Source organism: Sarcophilus harrisii, chromosome 1 (genome assembly GCF_902635505.1).
Source record: "Sarcophilus harrisii chromosome 1, mSarHar1.11, whole genome shotgun sequence".
NCBI lineage: Eukaryota > Metazoa > Chordata > Mammalia > Dasyuromorphia > Dasyuridae > Sarcophilus > Sarcophilus harrisii.
This window is the reverse complement of record NC_045426.1, coordinates 269,632,292-269,655,271: the sequence shown is the minus strand read 5'-3', so window position 1 is coordinate 269,655,271 and position 22,980 is coordinate 269,632,292. Positions and strand designations below refer to the sequence as shown.

Here is a 22,980-nt window from a genome sequence, read left to right as displayed (position 1 = left end):
TAGAAACATATACATTGATAAAACCAAAATACATAGAAAATAAATATAAATAATTACATGATTAATTGGTCTCAGGTTCAAAAAGAATTCCAGAAAGAACTAAAAAAGTATTTTTTAAAAATTAAAGAGAAGAAAAATTGGGAAAAGGCATAAAAAAATACCTGAGAAAATAACATAGCAAAGAATTAGAAAATGAGTAGATGTCTATCAGTTGAGGAATGGCTGAACAAGTTGTGATATATGAAGATAGATAATGCTTATTGTTCTATAAAAGAGATTGAATGAAAATCAACACTTGCTACGTTCACTTCTTTTTTCTATTTTTTTTTCCCTTTTTCCCATGGTTTTTCTGTTTTGCTGATTTTTCTCCCCCAACATGATTCATAAAGCAATGAGTAATAAAAATACATTTTAAAAAAGTAAACACCTTAAAAATAGAATAGGGCAAATAGTAACAGGGGCACAAAAATCCACTTAAGAGAATGCCTCAAGAAGCAGAATTGGCCAAATGAAAAAAAAAAAAAAAAAGTTCAAAAATTAACTGGAAAAAAGAACTACTTAAAAGTAAAATTAGCCTAAATTGGCCTAATGGAAAAAGAGGGACAAAACCTCATTGAAGAAAATAATTCCTTAAAAATTAGAATTTGGGCAAGTGAAAACTAATGACAATGAGACATCAAGAAACAATAAGCAAAATCAAAAGAATGAAAAAAATAGAAAATGTTAAATATATCATTGGAAAAAGAACAGATCTGGAAAACAGATTGAGAAGAGATAACTTAAGTATTATTGGACTATCTGAAAGCCATGATCAAAAAATCAAAAAGCCCATACATCACATTTCAAGAAATTATCAAGGAAAACTAGCCTGATATCCTAGAACCACAGGGTAAATCATCTCCTAAAAAGAGATCCCAACACGAAAATTCCCAGGAATATTACAGCCAAATTCCAGAGCTCCCAAGTTAAGGAGAAAATATTACAAGTAGCAAGAAATGATTGAAATACTGTGAAACCAAAGAATAACACAAAATTTTAGCATCATATTAAGGTCAAAGGGCTTGGAATATGGCATTTCAGAGGGCAAAGGAGCCAAATTATAGTATAATCCTCCAGGGGAAAAAATGGATATTTAACAAAGTAGACCAGAGAATAGAAAATTTCACCTTCAAATACAAGACTCAACAGAAGCATAAAAAGGTAAACAGGAAGGAAAAACCATATGGTTCCATAAGGTTAAACTGTTTTCATTTCTAACATGGGAAGGTGATACATGTAACTCCTAGGAACTTTATATCCTAGAGAGGGGAGAATGGGTATGAATTGATATTAGGATATCTTTTTTAAAAAATTAAGGGGTGAGAAAAAGGAATTTACTGGGAGAAGGAAGAGATAGGAGTAAATAATGTCACCTAAAAAAAAGCTTTTACAGTGAAGGGGGACATGAGGGAACAAACAATGTTTGAATTTTACTCATCAGAATTGGATCAAAGAGGGAGGAAGTAACACAAACACAAAGTTATCCTATAGGAAAGTAGGGAGGAAATGTGACAAATGGAAGGGTAGTAGAGCTGATAGAAGGGAGGTGTATTTGGGAAAGTGGTAGGCAAAAGTAAAACACTTTTGAAAGAAAGATAATAACTGTGGAAAAATCTTTACAAGTTTTCTCTGCTAAAGACTTCATTTCTCAAATATACAGATGAGTCAAATGTATCAGACTAAAAACAATGCCAAATTGATAAATAGTTAAAGGATATGAAGAGATAGTTGTCTGATGAAGAAATCAAAGCTATCTGTAATTATATGAAAAAATGCTTTCAATTACTATGGATTAGAAAAATGGAAATTAAAACTACTCTTAGTACTTCACACTTTTCATATTGGCTAACATGACGGAAAAAGAAAATGACAAATACTGGAGAGGATATGGGAAAATTGGAACACTAAAAGCATTCTGGAAAGCAATTTGGAACTATGCTCAAGCAACTCTAAATAACTGCATATCCTTTGAGCCAGCAATACCAGTACTAGGTCTGTATCCCAAAGAGATGGGAAAAAGAAAAGGACAAGGACCTGTATGTACAAAAAACATTTATAGCAACTGTGACAACCGCGCTAGCACCCAAGATACCTTAGAATCAGTCAGAGTCAGAATAAGCAAAAGTCCTTAGTCTTTATTCTTGGTCTTTTGGGATAGAAGTGAAGGGGATGGAAGTAGGATTTCTGCAACCGCCTTCTTCCTCGTCCACCGCCAAAGTGACTCTGGCTAGTCTTACTCCACCCCCTCGTCCCTCCTACAATCCTCTGTATACACCAGTCATTGAGCCAGCACAGGGTAGTGGGAAGGGCCATTTTCCAAGCATATGCCCATAGAGTATCGTCCAATCGGTAGTTAGCCTCAAGTGCTCGGCTGTCCTGATCTCAGTGCATCGACTCAAGAGTTTCAGCCCTCTACAAGGCAACTCTATTGGAAAATATTAATGTAAGAAATGACAAGTAGGATGTTTTCAGAAAAATCTTGGAAGACTTACAAAAACTTACATTGTGACATGAAAGTGAAGTGAGCAGGAGCAGAACACTTTTACACAGCAATAGTGATATCATATAAATGACAGCTATTCTCAGCAATATTGATCTGATGAACTTAAGATGAAAAAAAATGCTATTTACCTCCAGTGAAAGAACTGATGGAGTCTGAATGTAGATTGAAGCAAACTTAATCTTTGTTTATGTCTTTGGTCTGTTTTCTTTTACAATTTGACTAATATGGAAATATTTTGCATAATTCTATATGTATAAATTTGTATGACTTTGCCTTTTCAATGAGGGATAAGGAGGGAAGGAAGAAGAGAATTTGGAACTGATATTTTAAAAAATGATTGTTAAAAACTGTTTTTACATGTAGTTGGAAAAAAAATTTTTTTTAAAACTAAAAAAAAGAAAAGAAAATTCTGTTTTTTAAAAGGCATGTAAAGTGGTTCAATAGAAGACCATATTTAAATATGAGGAAAAGAAACTCAAAGTTTTTAAATCATTAAGGCAAGATTTCATTTTTTTTAAACTTTTATGTAGTTTCTAAATTATTTTAGTTTGTAAGGAAAATAAAGTTTAGTTTTTGTTACTTTCTGTAAATGCTTTGAATAACTGCCACTGTGCAATTTGGTAAGGTAAGAAGAGGAATAGGGGAATCTCATAACTCTGCTAGATATTTTTTTAAACTTACAATCTTGTTATATAATGTCTAGGGACTAAGAACAATTATGTTTAAGCTCATTAACAGTTATATCCTACAGTAAAGTAAAAGTAGTGAACAAAAAGAAATGTTAATTAAAAATAAAAGTCTTAAAATTTTTTTTAGCAATTTATTCATTTTATTTTCCAGTAAAATAGTCACATAATATCAGAGGAATGGAATGGCATAGATGTAGTAGACTTGCTTTTTATTAATTCCACTTAATTATTTAAAATCTAAAAATTTTACAATCAAGAGTTACAGAATCGATAGAAATTTTATTCTTACAAAGCAAGTATTGCTTTACTATTATCATTAATCCAGTCAATAATATGACTAATAACCAGTAATATTAAACAAAATTTTTATGAATTTTTAGACATATTAAATAAGCTGTTTTGTTGGTCAATCCAAGAAGAATATGTTGTTGAATTGTGTTGCACAAAGTTTCTTTACTTCTTCTGCAAAAACAACAGAAAACACTGAGAAAATCAGATGTCCTTGTTGCCTCTGCCCCCAAAGATTCCTGTGAGAATCACCCTCGACCCAAGCTTCCAATAATCTAAGAAGCCTCTTTAATAAGCATGCTAGATGCTGGGGACAGAATGTGGGGCTGTCGGCAGGAAAACTCAACCTAAATCCTGCCTCAGAAAGGACCAGGTTCGTTTGACAAGTCACTTCACCTCCTCTGACACTTGGCTGCCTTATCTGTAAAAGGAAAGGCTCATACCTCTTTTCTAGCTCTAAACTATGGCCCTGGGAATTAAGTTATCTTTAGACTGACAGATCTTGAAAACTTCTATCAGCACCAGTAAATAATTTACGCCTCTGGTGGGAACTGGTCTTAAAAATTTCCACAAAACAAAATGAGCAATTCCTGAAAATCTGACCTTTGAATACATAATAATTAACTGCATTCGTCAAAATAATAAGGGTTCTAAGAATCTCTGGTTAGTCCAGGATTTTAAAGTTCTTTGAAATCATTATTCATTATACTAAATCAATTCATAATTCTTAAGTGACCAGCAGCTCATCTCACACCACAGGATACAACATCTCCATGCTACTATATCCCCAGAAGTCGCCCAAGATACATGCAGGTTAGTCACTTCACTAGGTTTATGCATTAAGTAAGCCCTGGAAGGAGGGTGGAACAGAGGGAACCTTGGCTCCAAGTTCAACAACCCTCTGGCTTTACCATGTTGCCTCTTATGATCCTTACAGATTACCAAAGCTTTTTGTTTTCATTTGTCCCTAACTAATAAAATGTCTGGCAGGGGGAAAGGAAAGAAAATAAGCATTAGTACAGGATTCAGTCCATGTCAGGCACAAAATAAGCATTAGTACAGGATTCAGTCCATGTCAGGCACTGTGCAAGAGCTTTACAAAGATCTCCTTTGCTCCTCCCAACAATCCTGCAGAGTAGGTACTGTTATTTTGCCAACTTGACAGTAGTGGAAATGGAGGCAAACCTAGATTAATGACTTGCCCAAGATCACACAACTAGTACATGTCTCAGATTGGTCTGACCTCAAGCATCTTCCTCATTTGAGGCCCAATGCTCTATTCTGAACCACCTGGCTGCCTCAGTATCCTTGGCAAAAACAGATATGAAACTTAGCACCTATGATACTTTCTATAACATACACCATAGAAGAAGTATACAAAAATCTAAAATTTAGATTTCTCATGGCTCTCTGCAAACCTCTTTATTATTACGTGACAGTAATGTATGAATGAAGGCAACATGCTACTTAAGATAAAAATAGCTACTACTAACTTTTATTCAAACTCATCAATATACCCAGAATACAGTCACCAGAGGTATGGCAATATCAGTCACACTATTATGTAGTTAGATAATGCCAATCACTTTCAACTGTTAGTTTATACTTAGAAGATAGTCAGATCTGCTTCTGTATGTATGTGACAGATTTATATCATATAAACTATAAAAGGCAAGAGAATAAAATTCATTGCTTTAAATGTTACTTATTTTTCTTCTTCCAGAAAAAATAGCATTTCCACAGACTATGCCAAACAATGTTTTCATTTAGGGTAAAAGAACTTAATAGAACTATTAAAACAATTTACTTTTCAAGTATTTTTACAATATAGAACCCTTTAAGCAGGGAAGTAAACTTTAATGGGGAGGTTATTTTCCATAAAGTTATGAATGCTTTGGTCCAAGTAGTTATTAAATGCATTAACTAAAAACAAAACCCTGATTATCCATGATTTCATTCGACTTATTTTACTCAGAAACTACATTAAGTCCAAATATCTAGGTTCAAGGACCAACTCTGACTTATTAGCTAGGTGACTGAGAAAACATGCCTCAAAGTCACCTGGAAAATAAAGATAATAATTAATTGTACTGTCTGAGCCTCACAACAACCTTTGCAAAGCAGGGATTACAGAAAATCTTCATTTTCTGGATAAGGAAGCTAAGTCTCAGCAATATTAAGTCACTAGCCTATCCTAAGTATCTCAGAAAAGTAGCATCTGAATCCAAGTCTGACCAAAAGCGTTTCCAACTCTATCTCCTGTACCACAAAACACAAGAGGTGTTTCAAATAGTCTGAAGGACTAGCATATGGAAAAGGAACTGGACTTCTATGTTGCTCCAGAGGGTGGGCAGGGCCAGCAAATGAAAAAGCAGAAGACAAATTTGGGCTCATCATGAAGAGTGAGGTATGGACCATAGAAGCTGCCTCCTGAAATACTGCAGTGTTCAAGCAAAGGCCATAAGAGATATTGCTGCACTGGCTGGGATGCTGAACTAGAGAGCAGACCTCTGGAGTACCTTGCAACTCCAATCAGATCCTAGGATTCAAATCAACTTCCTTAGTGAACCCTACTTAAGATTTTAGGTGACCTAGACTACATTTTTTGGCATTTGATAACAGATTTCTGACCAGGCTTCATTCTACTTTGTGGCCCTTAAAGGATTTTCAAAATGACTTTTTTCCCTTTTGCCTGAAAGCTTCAGATAAGCAGACTTATCTTCCCCACTTCTGTTTACAGGCTTTTTCTGACTTGTAGTTTCTCCCTTAGGGCATGGCAATGTCAGCCACTAGAATAGGGCTGTTGCTGACATGCTACATTATGATGAATTTAAATTATTTCCTCTACATTTATGCCTGCATGTGTCATGTTTTCCCAACTAGACTATAAGCCTCCTGACAGATAATTTTGTTGACATTTTCACAGGACTGCTATGAGGTAAGTAAAATATATGCAAAAATGCTTGGTAAAGCATTACATAAGTATAAGAAAATCATTACCATATTTTTCTTAATAATGATGCACTGAAAATCCAATTTGGTGGCCTCAATAACATTAAAATGTTACTCAAATACCAATGAATACTTACCATTGACCTCAATCAGGTTTGCATTTTTTTGATTCAAAATAACATACAGTTCCCGCTGATCCGATTTTTTCCCAACAACCCAATAGTCACTCATTGCTTTCACAATGATTTCCTCATCCTCATCCATTCTGTAAAACAAATTTCATTATGGAACTTTATAGACATATTTATTAAGTATAAAAATATAGCTGCAGATTATAAAAAGTCAGAAAATTAAAAATCAACACAGAGAATTTTAGTTATTAATATCCTTCAGGGTGTTAAATATGAAATGAACAATTGTAGGAAAGAGTTACCATAAGCTACTGATAAGCTTTTTAAAATGAAGAGAATTCTGAACATGCAGTTTGGAGAGATGATTACAAGGTGATTATACAAAATGAATGCTATGCAGAAAACTCTGTACTCTCCCTGCATTTTAAAGGATTATTCTTTTTTGTACTATGGCATCCACTCTGAAATAAAGTTATGAAAATTACCTCGTAAAATCACTGTTGATATCACCTAGAATCTTCATAAGATCAGGATGAACAGATGTAAGTGATATGCTAGGCGTTTTCCTCATGTGAATTGTACTTTTCTCTGCTAAATTCATATGATTGAAGTAGATAAATTTAAACTGCGGTTCCTTTTCAGATCTGTGAAAATGTTAACAAAATAATCAGAAAAATATTTTTTAAAGCACTCAGTTTTTCAATCTATTCTCTTAAGAATCTCAAGAGCTATAGCTAAAAATGACGTTTTAATTTTCCAATTGTCAATGAAGATTTCAGAAACCTGGGTCTTCAAAAGTATTAATCTTAAGGGTCAAATATGGATGCTATTATAATTACCACATTCTAGCAGTTTATTTGATAAAGCAGGATGTTTTGCATATAGTAATTTAACAAATATCTGTTGACTGACAAATATAAACTACATTAATGTTAACATTTCAGTTCAGATATGACATTCATTAGTACAAAAAGACATATCTATATCTATATTCCTGCATGGTACACATTCCATATAATTGAATTTTCCAAAAAAAATAAAGCTTTGAAAAAAGTTCCTTTAAAAACAAAAAAATCTTTCCAATATGTAAATCTAAAATGTATTACATACTTTCCTGACTTCTAAAATAGAATATCCTGACTACAATTTAGCCTAAGGTCCTTATTATAGACATAATGCTAGTATCATGTCGCACTCAGTTTATTGTTTGCCCCTATGTTAAATTGCCCTAGTCTTCTATGCATGTCTATTGTTAGGGATGTTAATTTGTGTCTCTGCCCTCAAGGTGCTTAAAATATACTGGAAGGAGAAGGTATGAAATGGACACAGAGAAGTATGAAAAAATCTAGGAAGGAATGATGAGGTCAAAGAAGAAATTCAGACGGGGTCCTAGAATATTCAGGGAGGTAGTCACATTAACATTATGGGAATGGTGATGGCAATCAGAGAAGGCTAATTTTGTACTTCATTATACAAGCCCTAATCAGAAGCTTTCCTCCTTATGTACTGATTTTTGGTGGAATTTCTTTTAAATAAGCAAGGTGTCACCAAATATTCTCTCTTCTGTATATGCCGAGTGTATTAATAAAAATGAACAGGGGGTAAATACTCATTTTATTGGTTAGGCACTATTATTTAGTACTTCTAGTATGAATAAAACACATTGATCAAGTGCTGATCTAAAGCCCAGTAGTGAAGAGAGAGGGTTGTCTGATAGTGAAGTCATCAAAGGATGCCTTTCATTGATCTATACCTAAATTTCCAAAAATTCATTTCTTTAGAGAAAGAAAGAAAAATAATTGGGTCATCTAACACAAATTTTCTATCCAAACTTTCCCCCCCATGACCCTTCAATTTAGATATCAAAGATCTGTCTATCATTGCTACTTCTTAATTCCACATGAATCTACTTCATGTTAGCATCATCAATTAACCACATAGGCATATAAATTATTTTTAATTTTTAAACAACTGATAAAAGGAACAAATCTTCACCAAAAAATAATTATCTTTTTAATAATCCTCTTTCATTTTCTGCTTTTCAATATCCCTCTTTTCCAATTTAATGATGAATTTGGCTAACTCAATTCAAAAATTAAAGTGTATTGTTATAGTTTAATACCAAGAAGGGAGATTAATGAGATATGGTACCTGACACCTCACATATTTGCTAGTAGGAACACAAAACTGATTAAAAATGTTAGAAATTAAGTGCACGAGACAGGTGTTGCCGAGTCATTTTTAGTCGTATCCAAATCTTTATGAACCCATTTGAGGGTTTTCTTGGCAAAGTTACTAAAGTGATTTGCCATTTCCTTCTCCAGCTTATTTCAGAGATGAGGAAATTGAGGAAAACAGGGTTAAGTGACTTGTACAGGATTACATGGCTAGTGAGTATCTGAGGTCAGGTCTGAATTCAGGAAGTTGAGTCTTCCTGATTCCAGACCTGGAACTGAGATTCACTGTGCCACCTATCTGATAGAACAAGGTACAAAGTACTATTTGAAGCCCTAAGGAAAAAAGCTTCCTAGAGGACATATGAGTTAAGTCTCGGTTAGCCCTAAAAGGACATCTACAAATTCAGCAGTCAGCTGGGATAAAGACATTTAAGGGATAAGGAGAAGTTGTGAGCAAAGCCAGAGAGGCAAGAATGTTCAGGTCAAAGGCAAGCATAGATTTCATAATCCAATTTGGCTGGAGAAGGGATGCGTGGAAGAGTTAGATATCTAAGTTAGAAAGGTAGAATGGCATCAGATTGTAGACACTCTTAGAGTAAGGGAATGGAATTTGAATTTTACTGAATAGGTAAATAAGAGTTCTGAAGAAGTGAGTGACAATGTTTGCATAAGGAAGATAAATGCCAGCAGTGTGAAAAGGTTGGTGTCTAAGCTGAATTACTTGTGTAGCTGCAATGTTAGAAGTATTGTCAACATGAATGCTAAAGTCTCTCAGGATGGCAAGGGATGGAGATTATACAATAATTATTTAGGTGCTACGATCACCAGAGAACTTGGGAGTGACTTGGGAGGTTGGTTTAGGACCATAAAAATGGAGAGAAAATTGTGGATTTCAGAAATGAAAAAGTTATTAAGAGAAAGTGATAGAGGAATGGTTTGGAAACAGCAATGGGGAATAAGCCAATTCCTCTTATTGACCTGATAAAAACCAGCCAACCAAAGGCAGTGGAATACAGTGGGGAAATTTCTGGGATTCAAACTAGAGGACTTGAATTTTAATCACGGTTCTGCCATGACTAACTATAATACTGGGCATGTTGATCCATCCAAGTCTCAATTTTATCATTTATAAAATGAGAGATGTGGACATTGGGCTAGATGGTTTCTATGATCCCATGAAACAGAGCACATCTATGATATCTAAAAAAGTCAGGGAAAGACTTGGCTTCAATTAAAGTTAATGCAAACCAAAAATACATCTAACCAGCAACAGAACTAAGACTGATTGAAACTTTTTATAGTCAAGGTATCAGGAGGTACCTCTTTAATGAAACAAACTATATCTAAGCATTAAACTTTTAAAAACCTTATTTTCTAGAAATAATTAGAATGGCAAATTGTATTTACATCCCATAAACATAAGAGTATTAACCACAAATTTACCACATTATGATTCAGTCTGTGTCTGCATGCACATATAGCTTAAAACTTCCCTAAGACTTTACATCCCTTTAGAATTCCATAGCTAAAGAATTCCTTCCTTCTTAGTCATTCGATCACTACATCAATACAGCAGGCTCATCAGCTAGTCCAACCAAAATGGCTTATTCCATTCTCAGTTTTATTAGTTTTCTCAGAAACCATGTGTTAGAAGTCCCCTGCATTAAACATTAAGATATAATGTATAAATTTCTTCAACTTTACTCTGCAATATTTTTGAAAAGCAAAGGAGTTAGTGATTCAGTGTACAAGTACTATTTCATATATCTTAGGTATAACTTAATAGTCTAGACATTTTCCATTATACTGAGGAGTATCTGAAAACAAAATGAAGCTGACTTCTAGGACAGTTCAAGAATATTAGATCTAAAAAAAAAAATGACAGAAAGACCCGGTTTCAAATTTTATACTTAAATTAAAATATCAGGCAAACCTGTTGTTTGTTGTAATTGATTGCCTAGTCCATTCACTTGCAACATTATAAATCCAAATACATGGCCTCATATACTAGGCTGGAAGCATTAGACTGATATACCATAGGGACCCTGGAAAATAATTTTTCTTTAAAAGATCGAGTCCTTTTCCAAGAAAAAATGAAACCTTATAAGTTACTCACAAAATATAGGATAAATTAAGAGGAATCTTTCAGGTAATCACAAAAACAACAAATAATTTAAATAATATGGTGAGTAGGTTAAAAACCTTATCAAATACAATTGCACTGGTTCAATTTTTTTTTCTGTTATAAAGCCAAGTAGTTGTGCCTTCAATTAGAGAATTTCTCTTGCGAAATAAACACTTTTTTTTTGGTATGATGTTTTTAAAAATACATGTAATACATGTATAATAACATTAAACATATTTCCACATTTGTATGACATAATAATGGGAAATATGAAATTATTTTAAATGTCTGGGCATATATTTTAGCATGGAAAGGCTTAATTTTCCTATGCAGCTAATATAGAAATGAAGTTTCCACTGAATTTGTAAAAAATGTTTCTTATGCCAGGTTATTAATTTATTTGGATGTTTTTATAATAGGAAAGACACTTTTTTCTCTGAATCTGTCGGTTGCTCTGAGAAATTAGGGAATAAGTCAAAGTGAATGTAAACTTAAAAGCATGTTTAAGTTTACATTATTTTTCTCCTTGATATATTGTACCGCAGAGATGACAACAGACAGCAAATACACACAAGGACTATTTTGTCCATCTCTTCCACTTTTATCAGTTTCTTTAAATGTAGGATTAACTGTGGCCCAGTAATGTACTTTCTCTAACTTTAGAAATCAGAAACCAAAAATGTTTTAGAATTTAGCTAGAATTGCAAGATTAAGAGTCAAACACATATAAAAATATGGAAAACTGACTGCTATTCTTTAGTCACATATAGTCCCCAAACATTTTCTATGATTACCAGTTCAATACTTTCAGAACAGAGAAAAAGCTATTTGCTAAAATAAGGATGCCACTAGTTACACCCTTAATGATTTGGTCTAAGCCTAATAACGATCAGAAGCAATCAATGCCAATTATACTATTAAACCCCTGATTTTCCTGAAGCAATATTACTAGAGTTAGGTACACTGACATCTCATATGAATAAATTCTTCAAACCTTTCTGCCAACTTTAAAAAGAAGCCTTGTCCCCAGAGGAAGCTCCAATCTCTTCAGCCCTGAATTACTGGTGGCAGTGGTTGAGGAGAAGGCAAGGGGGCTTCTGATACAACTGAGGGAAGGACAGCACTCTGGGCTTTCAAGGCCTGGTCACCTAGAAATGGGGAGGCACTGATTCAGGAGCAGCTCATGAGACATCTACATCACAGAAGGAGCTGCCCTGACAGAGGCACGAATCCAACACCCTCTTTACCAACCAGTGTATGCCAGAAGGGTTGGACAATCAATAGAAGTGAGATGTGGAATAAATTCACATTCTAGAATAAAACCTTTACCTCCGGATTATTTGCACTCCTGGAAATGAAAAAAATATGTCACTCGAATGTATCCCTTACATGAATAAGGATATTATTGTATAACTAGGTAACTTCTAAACCTTGAACATCCTTGCAATAACCCCATCTTTGAAGTTAAAGCTTATACAGGCTTGATGCTGTTAACAATTCTGCTGTATCTGGAGTCAGAATTCTAGTGAGTTGAAATCAACACTATCAAAAGACTTCTTTCTGCCTCAAATTAATCAGGATATAGTGCCAAATGATAATGATGCAGTGTTTGTTTGTATAACTCAAACTCAAAACTTTCCTGGTTTAAAGGCCAACTCATTATCCACTGTGTGACAGCCTCTAAGAATAAGCTTACCTAAATTTGGAAGGCTGACATCTAGGTGATGCCTTTTTTTTTTTTTTTTTTTTTTGATAAGAGCAATTTATTAAGCTATCTATGAAGATGAAGAATTTGTATTGCATTGGTGGAAGGATTATACCAATTAAATCATTATATTCTGAAGCATTAAAGAAATTTATTGATAAACCGCCCTTTTTTTGAAGGGATAGTGGAGGCCTGGGAAAACAAGATGGTCAAGAGAAGAAGAAAAATCAATATGATGATGTACTGTGGGGAAGGCCTTTCTTATAAATATCTTGATGTAGGATTTTAGAGGGAGAAGGATATTTCCTATAGCTAATCATTTTTCTCTTCAATTAGGTGACATTTATAACTCAATAATATCATTTATACATACTCTTAGCCACATCAAAATCAGTTTAATTTAGTAAAAATCTAAAATTCATAATGGAGTTTTGAGTTCTGAACATATTTTCCCATAACACACTTCTATAAGGCTTTGAGGTCTGCTAAGAATTGTCTTCTCAACAATTCTCTCAAGAGAGTATGACAAAATTACTACCATCCCCATTTTTAGAGTTAAATTAACCAACATTTATAAATAAATGAAAATAAATTATAAATAAATGAAATAATTCCTACTCTCAAGGAGTATACATCTTGTTATGGAAGAAGACGTGCATTTAATTTTAGGAAAGGTGGCATGAACAGCAGCCATACGTGACAGCAATGTCACACAGTAAATGTTAAGAGGCAGAATCTAAAATCAATGCTATTGACTCCAAGTTCTTGGTACAGAGGAAAAAATACTGGTCTTGAGTGTGAGGCCCCAAAGTTCAATTCCAGGCGCTTTCATTTAGTATTTTATATCACTTAACTTCTTCTGGGCCTCATATTCTCAATTGTAAAATGGGGTTATGTGGACTGGATGGCATGAGAAATCTCTTTCTCTCTAATAATATCTAATCCTCTGATTCAATCATTTCTCAAGACTTGATAAAACCTGTTCTTTCCTTTCATAAAAACAAAATAAGTAACAGAATGATTGTGATCAGAGCTGTCCATGAAAGCTTGCTTATGTAACTCATATGTATGGAGTCGAATGCTACATTAATACAAACATAGAAATTTATAATGGAATAAAGCAATATTTTCCTATTAAAGCAGTATGGCACAATGAATAGCATGATGGACTTGGCATCAGTATAGAACTGAATTAAAATCCACCTCTGGTCCGATGCTTACTAGCTCACCCTCACTTTTCTCATCTGTAAAGTGGATATAATAAAACATAATATACAAGAAGCACTCTGTACACTTAAAAGGGCTAAATATTTTAGTTTTTAAAAAATTAACATAACTGCAACTTCTATGGGAAAATGCGCTGAAAGTTCTAATCTGGAATGCAGGAACATATCTTTGCCATTTCTCTACAACTCTGTGAATAGGAGTGGAAATTTTTTCCCCCACTTCCAAGCAATATGGAGAAAAAGGCATTTCCCTAACTGGATTTACTCAATAAAAATCCTTGGTTAAATGAATGAATGGCGACAACTCTTTCGCTGAGACTAGAGTTCATTAGAGACCCAAAGATTGTAATTTTGGTGCTTTCTATGGTCATCCTTTTCTCTCTATTGCTCTCCATTGCTAAAGCCCAATATAGAACCTCATCACTAACCAAATCCTCCTAATAGGTCATCTTGTCTTCCATCTATCCTATCCATTTCCTTCAATTCATTCTTCAAACCAGATTAATCTTTCTCATGCAGTGTTCTTTTACTTAAAAATCCTCCATTGACATGTCTACAGACTAAAATTCAAACTCCTTATCTCTATTCTCCTCAATATCCTTTATGCTTCAGCCAAACTATCTTCTCTTGTCCAGGCCCCAAATTTTCCTGCCTTTGTATCATTGCTCTGTTAGACCGGAGGTTCAAACTCACAGTCCATCTGTAAAACTTCCATGTATGGCTTGAACCAGATTAAAAAGTAATTGCAAAATGGTGAGAAAAATAAAGAAAAATACAATACAATGTGGATAAAGTTCATTTGTAGTTTTCTAAGTCAATAAGCCTTCAGGGATCAGTTTCCATCTAAGTTTGACACCCCACTTTAGGCTAAGTGCAAAGAAAAAAAGCAAAAAAAACTTAAAGATGGTGAAAGGTCCAGAAATAATGTTGTAAAAGAATTGGTTAAAGGAACTGGGGAAGGACTGCAAGACTATATTTAAGAAAAGACATGACTTTGGTCTTCAAGTATTTGAAGGAGTTGCATATGAAAGCATGTTTTAGACAGTTCCAGAGGGTAAAACTAGGTACAATGGATATGTGAACCAGAGGCAAATGTCAGCCCTAGGTCAGGCCTCCATTGTCTGTCCTGTGAGGATTTTATAGACAGATATCATCCTTCTTTTTCAGCCTTATCTCATTTATTCCATTCCTTGAATCTCCAGTCAAATAAGACTCTCTATCCTATTTTGCTTTTGAACTCTCCTTTTTAAAAATTTTCTTAAATTGTTCTTTATGTCTAGAATATTTTCCTTTTTCTCCCTTGCGCATCACAAGGAGCTTTTATAGCTCTTCAATCTTCTTACAATGTAATGTTTTATATTATTTATCACGTTTGGATTTTATTCTACAGAGACATGTCTTATCTAACTTTTGTATCTTTCTCAGCACTTCCCATAGTACTCAGTACTTAAAAAAAACATTCTGATGAATGAATGAATATTGTCTACTTATGCCTGGAAGGCTCACTGTTCTTCTCCATCTGTTACAGATCTATCTGTCCTTTAAAGACCACTTCAAAAACTATTTTTCCCAGAAAGTATTCTCTCATTCAGCTAGTCCATAATGACCTTTTACCTTCTGCCTTCAAGATGACACTATACTCTGATTCTTATGCTTTCACTTTGTATTAACACTTCAAAAATTATTACACTTGGATCTTTTAAAATCTCATCTAGTGTCCTACTGCTCCTTTCCTGGGACAAAAGACTATATATCTCTTCCCTTTACCACCTCAAAAAAAATTACTTTTTAAATTCCAGAAAGTCTAGTCAATCCCTTTATAAAAATCTTTTTACCCTTACATTTTAAACCTTATTTCAAATTCCTAGAAACTAACATAAATAAACCTCAACATTAAAGATAAACTAATTTATACAATTGTTAACATAACATAACATAACATAACATAAGCAGCGCTTTGATTTTTCAAAGTGATTCCTGTCAAGTACATTCATTTTAATCAATGAGGAAAGAATAGTAGGTAAGATCATTTATCTTTTATATATAAAAATAACAACAACAACAACAAAAAAAAAACAAAACAAAAAAACCCCAACAAACCCAGAAATACAGGAGTTATATGATTTAATAATAATGGAACCAAAATTAGAACTCAGGGACTCGTGACTTCTATCCCTATCTGTGTATATGAATATATATTTTTTGAGACTTTCTATCTCATCCAGGCTGGGATATAATAGCCACTCACTGGTTAATCTCACTTATGGGCACTGAAAACTTAAATTGCTTCATTTTTCTTTGCCCAGGTACTAGACTTGGGCAGACACTCAATCAGCTTAAAAGAACCTATTGCAGTTCAGAACTTCCAAATTCAAAGGATCCATTTGCCTCAACTTCCCTCAGTAGCAAGAATTACAGGTATGTGCCACCACATTCTGCCTATAACTTTTAAATATATTTTATTTTACCCAGGAAATCATTTTAAACAGATAAAAGTACTCAAAACAAATAGGATCTCAATGTCTGAATAAGTCAATGAGAATTAAAGTATTCTTTAATAATCCAGGTTGCTTAATTCAAGTGATTAAGAACATGGTTAGTATAGGATCAATCCATTGTTTTAATTGATTAGTTTCAAAAAATTAAAAACTCTTCAGGAGTCAAAGGCCACACCCCTAATTCCTCTGTCCCCTCAAAAAATGTGTAGCCTAAGGGAAATTGGGACAAAAGCAAACAACTCAGTTTACTTCATAACAACTAGGGGAAAACCACTGAAAGGTACACAACAGAATCCATTTTGTACAGCACTAATACCAGATAAAACTTAAAATGAAATTGTTATATACATTCTCAATTCTGAAAGGGCACACAAATAAAGCACAGTACAAACCCCGATATTCTTTTGTTGATGTTATATTGTTCACAAATGTCAGATGCTAAAACCGTGAGCTGAGGTCCAACAATGCTGTCCAATCTTCGGCAAAAGTCCAAAGAAGGCTGCATAGAGGCTGAGTAATTTAAAAAATAATGTAAATGGTTTTTTCCCTAGTATTTCACTTCCATTATTTCATGTGAAAGAAGTCATTTAATTTCTTAATGTTTAAATATTCAAATCTCTTTGCTAGATACAAAGTAATTAACCTGATCAAATAATCTGGAATATCCAGATCAAATCTTATTCCTTTAGTAAAAAATACAAGAGATAAAAATTAGTAAGATTCATGAAGAAAGAAAAGACACATTATATGAAGGAAGAAATACACATTTTAAGTTCCATTTCAGTATTCCCTCATTGGACCAAACTAACAGAATGGTTTTATCTTCTAAAACTCACCTGAAAAATCTGACCTGAATGAAACAATCATAAAGTTAGGACAACTAAGTTTTATTTGGAGTGTCACAATATCTTTCTTACAATATGTTTATGATTTAATTGTAGAAGAAGGCAACAACAGAATGTTATACGTACCATCAATCATGAAACAAACTGCTGCACTCATAGCCTAGGAGAGGAAAAACCATTACCACATTAAACCAAAGGTTACAGAATACCATTTTTTCTTTTTCCTCCCCTGCTTAACATGTGGCCACTAATTTTATTAGAAAATTAGCACACAAGAAAGGTTTCTGAACTTGCAGGCCCAGTAGTGCTTCAAAACCCTTTGTGATCATAGCAAAAAATAAGAAACATCACACTGTTAACTCCTAACAACTGATCATCCACTTTATGCTTGAAGAACTCTGATGACTGGGAACTTATTACCTCTTGGGGCAGCTCATTCCACTTCTGAGTATGTTTATTAAGGAATCTTTCCTCTATCAAGCCTAAATCTGCCTGAATGTAACAGTTCACTTTCAAAGATCAAGCAGAGAACTTCTATTCTGTCTTCTACTTGACAGCCCTTCAAACATTTGAAAAGAGCTATTCAAATAAGACTTGGAAAGCCATTTCTTCTTGTGCAGCAAAATACCTGTATGGATAGTTTTATATATATATATATATATATATATATATATATATATATATATATATTTTATTTAACTTATTCTCTACAATAACCCTGTGAAATAGCACTATTATCACAATTATTTTATAGATGAAGAAACTGAAGCTGACTTATTTAGTATCACACAAAAGTCAAGGCAGAATTCAAACTCAAATCTTCCTGGTTCAAAGAAGCACTTTTTCTATTCTTGTAATTAATTTTGAACAGCTGGGTGACACACTGGATGGCACTTGGAAGACTTGAGTTCAAATTTAGCCTCACTTAACTAACTGTGGGGCCCTAGGCAAGTCATTTACATTGTCTCATTTTCCTCAACTGTAGAAGGAAGATAGTAATAGCACTGATCTCCCCTGGTTGTAAGATCAAATGAGTTAATATATGCAGTTTTACAAGCCCTCAAGCACTTTCACAGAGGGCATTGCAAAAGTCTTAGTACAGCTTAAATCTACTACTAAAGCTTAAAATCACATTATGTCTTTTGGGATACTTTACATAAATGTGAGCTGCTGCTGCTACTATGGTGGTAGTGATTGCTTTGCTGAGTGTATAAAGGTATAAACATTTTATTCTAGGTCATTTCTAGGAAAATTCTATTACCTACAGCAGGGGTCTTCAAACTATGGCCCACAGGCCAGATGCAGCAGCTGAGGACGTTTATCCCCCTCACCCAGGACTATGAAGTTTCTTTATTTAAACGCCCACAAAACAAAGTTTTTGTTTTTACTACAGTCTGGCCCTCCAACAGTCTGAGGGACAGTGAACTGGCCCCCTATTTAAAAAGTTTGAGGACCCCTGAATTATAGAATCATAATTTAATGCTTAGCATGAAATTTCTGAATTTCATATAAATAGAAATTAAAAATGCAATTAAAATTCTATATATTCAACTTTATAGTTAGTTCTAATTCAAAATGTCAAATTCACTGTTACTTTTAAAAACTTGTTTAACTATTATTCACATATTTGCTTTTCTATTAAGGTTTACAACATGTCACACACATTTAATAGTTTTATATACTGAATATGGTCTTAAATTTAAAACCTAATAAAATACACAAAATTACCCTTAAAAATGAAACATTTAAAGGAAATTAATAAATAAACAATAATGAAAATATATTCTAACCTTTGTTTTTCTATATATAGGTGATAAAATTCTATTCAAGGTACATGAAGGCAATGGGAAAGTTTTCCTATCATTCACTAATCAATATTAAAACCCAAAACAGGAGGCAAGCTGATACTGTTCAAGTCTGAAAAGCCACCAAAGTGAGACAATCTCTGAAAAGTAGACCATCATCATCTCTGACTCTGACACCACCCCTTTGCCTTCAAGATCTTTCTATGTATGAATATGAAAGACTACAAAACACTAAATGACAAGCCTAAACAACTACCGCTTCATTAATGAAAATAAGAAAGTTTATTCAAAGACATATATGAAAACTAAATACAACTCTTAAGGAAGTATACATAGACATTTTGCAGTTTTAAAAAATAATTGCCACTGCTCAGAACCGCCTGTCACAAAAATATACATGACATTTGGGTATACACTCACATACCAATACTCAGGAATGATTAAAATAATATTTAGGACAAAGTGATATTACCTTGTAAACAATTAAATGAAGCTCTTCATAAGTGTCATCTGTATTTACAAAAATTTTGGGAAATCTGCATTTTGCTTCTGGATCATTAAGGTTCAAAGGTCCAGTAAGAAATCTTTAAGAGCAAACAAAAACGACTCGAATTTATTGGACAAATTATGGTTTTGCAGCAAAACACATTCCACTTTACACAAACATTTAACATTTTTGAAAGCCAAGATAAAATATAGGGCAATACTATAGCTGTGTCAAACCCCTAGAATTTTAAGAAAGCAATTTTTGGGTTTTTTATTTGTTTTTTAAATGAGAAATGATGACATTTCTTCTGTGACTAGTATTCTACTTTTGTCATAGACATACTTCAACTAGGTTCTAAAGGCCTACCTGACACACTAAAGTTAAGATATCTATAACTTTATGTCAGTAAGATAACATACCTATGATAAGATAAAAATCTCACATCCAAAAGTTATATTATCTTCTTGTAATCAAAAAACATCAATAAATCTTTTTATGGATTTGGAAACCATAATGAAGTTGTATAATTTCTCTAAATTGTATAATTTCCTCATATTAAGAAATCAACGTGGATATTCCTTAATATAAAAATAATTCATTTGATTTTGCTCCTGATTTTATTTTTAAATATGACTTAAAACTAATAAGAAACCCAAAGAGTATATCAAAGGACAAATTACCTTCCATAATGCTGAAGATTTCCTGGCATTTCTGCTCGGATTGGTGAATCCCTTCCTGCCAACTATAAACAAGTCAAAAGTTGGGAAATGACTTACAAATGAGCTTTTTCCCCCGCTTTCAAAGCTATGAAAAAAGAACATTTACATGTACTAGTTTGTTTCAGTTTATAGTTCTCTAGAAAATGCATGCTTTAAGTTTAAACCAAGAAATAAAAAAATAGAAACAAGACAACAGGCCTCACTGATTTTTAATATGATCACAATATGGTTATTACATTGTCCAACAAACTGCAAACAACACTGCTCCTTCCTCAGGCCTCTTGCCTCTGATGCTCTTTGCCCCTTCTTCCTCCCACCCCAAAGTCCTACCCTACCTTCCAAATCCCAATTTATGATCTGAATGATTGTGGACACCACTCTAGGCCTCAGTTTCCTTATTATAAAATGAGAGGATTATGGAAAGTCTCTGAAGTTTGTTCTAGCTCTAAATCTCTGATAATTAGGTCACATTTTCTAAAAAGCCTTCCCTCATTCCTTCCTTTGGTTGTTAATATTCTCTTCCTGCTTAAATTACCTTGTGTGGCATCCCCAGTACATCATAAGCTCCTTCAGGACAGAGTTTTATTTCTTTGTAGGCCCAGGGCCTACATAGTGACTTGCACAACATAATAAGCACTTTAAAATATTTCTTAATGTATTTCATTCTGTTCTATAATTCATATCCTAATTTACTCATTTATGAATAAAAATAAGCAGTAATTAAAGTCATAAGATCATAGACTTCCAGAAGCAACATGAGTAGAAAGAACATTAGATTTGGAGTGAAGAGACCTGGGTTTAAAACCCAACTGTGGAAAAAAAAACAAACAACCCTGCTTTTGTCAACACCTGCATGACTTTGGACACAAGTTACTTCTCTTTTCTGGGCCTCAGTTTCCTCCTCTGTAAAATGAAAAGACTGCACTTGATTGCCTCTGAGGTCCCTTTCAGTTCTAGATCTTCCACCCTATAAGACTATGATGAGCTGGAAGAAATTCAGAAGAGATCTATTCCAACACCTTCATTTTACAGATGAGGAAAATGAGGCCAAATGATGTTAAGGAACTTGACCAAAGTCACAGATTGTAAATCTAGCAGAATCAGGATTTGATTTCAGGACCTGGCCAAAAACAATGTCTCTGGCATCTGGAGATCACAAATGAGCTTTCTCACATAGGGAAAGCAATGCAATTATTAGCAAACTGAACACCTTCTAAATGATTTATACAGGATGAAGAGTGTTTTAAGTGATAATCCTCAAGGAAACACCTGTTTTCATTTATTTTTATGGATGTATAAAGGAGTAAAAAGCTTGGAAATTATTCAAGTGGAGTGCTAAACTTCTCCAAGTTTACTTCTACTGACTCATGCTGACATAAACTCTACTTTTTAAGTTCATGATCTTAAGAAAAAAAGACAATCAAAATAGAAGCTTTATAGAGAGCACAAAAGACCAAATACAATATCAAATTAATGTTTAGTGTCTTGCCTAAATCTTTTTTTTTTCTTTTACTTTTAACACTTAGAATATATATCATGCTACCCCTATGTTTATGACTGCACATGTGGAAGTAAAATAGTAAAAACGTGAGCAGGCAATACCACACCACCAAGAAATTGCTTAGTCACTTATAAGCCAGAACCAGTATTTAAGGAAGGGAAATTATGGAATTATCCTCTAAATTGATGAAAATGTTAGTAATCTTTAAGAGTCACTAAAGTGCTATAACAAATTCACTATTAGCATTAAAGCCAATACACAAATTCTTTTTATAAGATATCATTATTATCATATCTTTTTGACATTTATTTTTGCCAGGGGCTTGGCAAATACAATAATTATCTCATGTTACTAAATTATCAAATGGCCAACACTATAAGAAAAAATGGGATAATACCCCAAAAGCAGCACAATATATTTTGGTACTCATACCTCAGGCTCAATGTGTCTTGGAAATAGCGAAGTGGTAAGATATTTGTATAAAATTCTCATGTCATCTTGTTCTAATCCACTCCTGAAATTATTAGGCAGAAAAAGAAGTTACAACTTTGAAATCATCCATTTATCTTTATGCCATCTTAATCATAAAAGTTTTATCCATTTTTGTCACACCTCATTAACAAAAAATTCTCCCTGATAACTGAGAGATCACAAGATCATAGTCCAAAGAGAAAAAAGCAAATTGAATCTTTCTTACACCTCCATGTTAAAGACAACTAGATTATAAGAATAATTCTTGCCTCACACATAATTTAAATAAAGGAAAGTTCAAAACAATTTAATCTTATGCCTGTTTGTTGATGTGACTATACTATACTACATGTAGAATCTTTCAGAAAACTTTTTCAGTTGTAATAGAGTTTTATTTCAGGTGGTTGAAAAGAGACATTTATTTAGTTTGTAAGATGAGTGGGTACTAAAATCAAATTCCTGGTTTTCAACATAACCCTCATTTAAAGCTCCTAAGGGAAGGGAAATTTATTTAATAATAACATTTCTCAGTTTCTAGAAGTGAAAAAGCTAAAAAGCCAAAAAAAAAAAAAAAAAAAAAAAGTCAAGTAGTAAGAGAATAGAACAGAGAATCAAGGTGAAAAGACACACTGAGAAAAAATTGCTGCTTCCACACTGACACCAGCTTTGGCAACAATCTATATACAAGGACAGATTGCATCTTTAGTCCAAGTAAATGGAAAGGAACTATTTTTTCTTTAAGATGGGAAAAAAAGAAGAAAATGCAGGTCCTTCTTTCAGTTTCTTCCATAAGGTATCAAAAAGTAAAAATTGAAAAGT

The 22,980-nt window shown here is 33.4% G+C and overlaps 1 protein-coding gene across 2 annotated transcripts in view; it reads right to left on the bottom strand.

The window, feature by feature from the left end:
• Positions 1–3,425: 3,425 nt before the first annotated feature.
• CCZ1 (CCZ1 homolog, vacuolar protein trafficking and biogenesis associated) overlaps positions 3,426–22,980 on the bottom strand; it is a 34,570-nt gene continuing 15,015 nt past the window's right edge. For both annotated transcript variants that reach the window (XM_003761463.4, XM_031941739.1), the window contains 8 exons: positions 22,123–22,204; positions 20,151–20,212; positions 19,456–19,567; positions 17,305–17,338; positions 16,726–16,843; positions 7,088–7,246; positions 6,609–6,736; positions 3,426–3,693 (listed from right to left, as the gene is read on the bottom strand). In XM_003761463.4, coding sequence (XP_003761511.1) covers positions 3,638–3,693; positions 6,609–6,736; positions 7,088–7,246; positions 16,726–16,843; positions 17,305–17,338; positions 19,456–19,567; positions 20,151–20,212; positions 22,123–22,204 — 751 coding nt within the window. In that variant the 3' untranslated portion in view covers positions 3,426–3,637. The remainder of the gene's footprint in view (positions 3,694–6,608; positions 6,737–7,087; positions 7,247–16,725; positions 16,844–17,304; positions 17,339–19,455; positions 19,568–20,150; positions 20,213–22,122; positions 22,205–22,980) is intronic.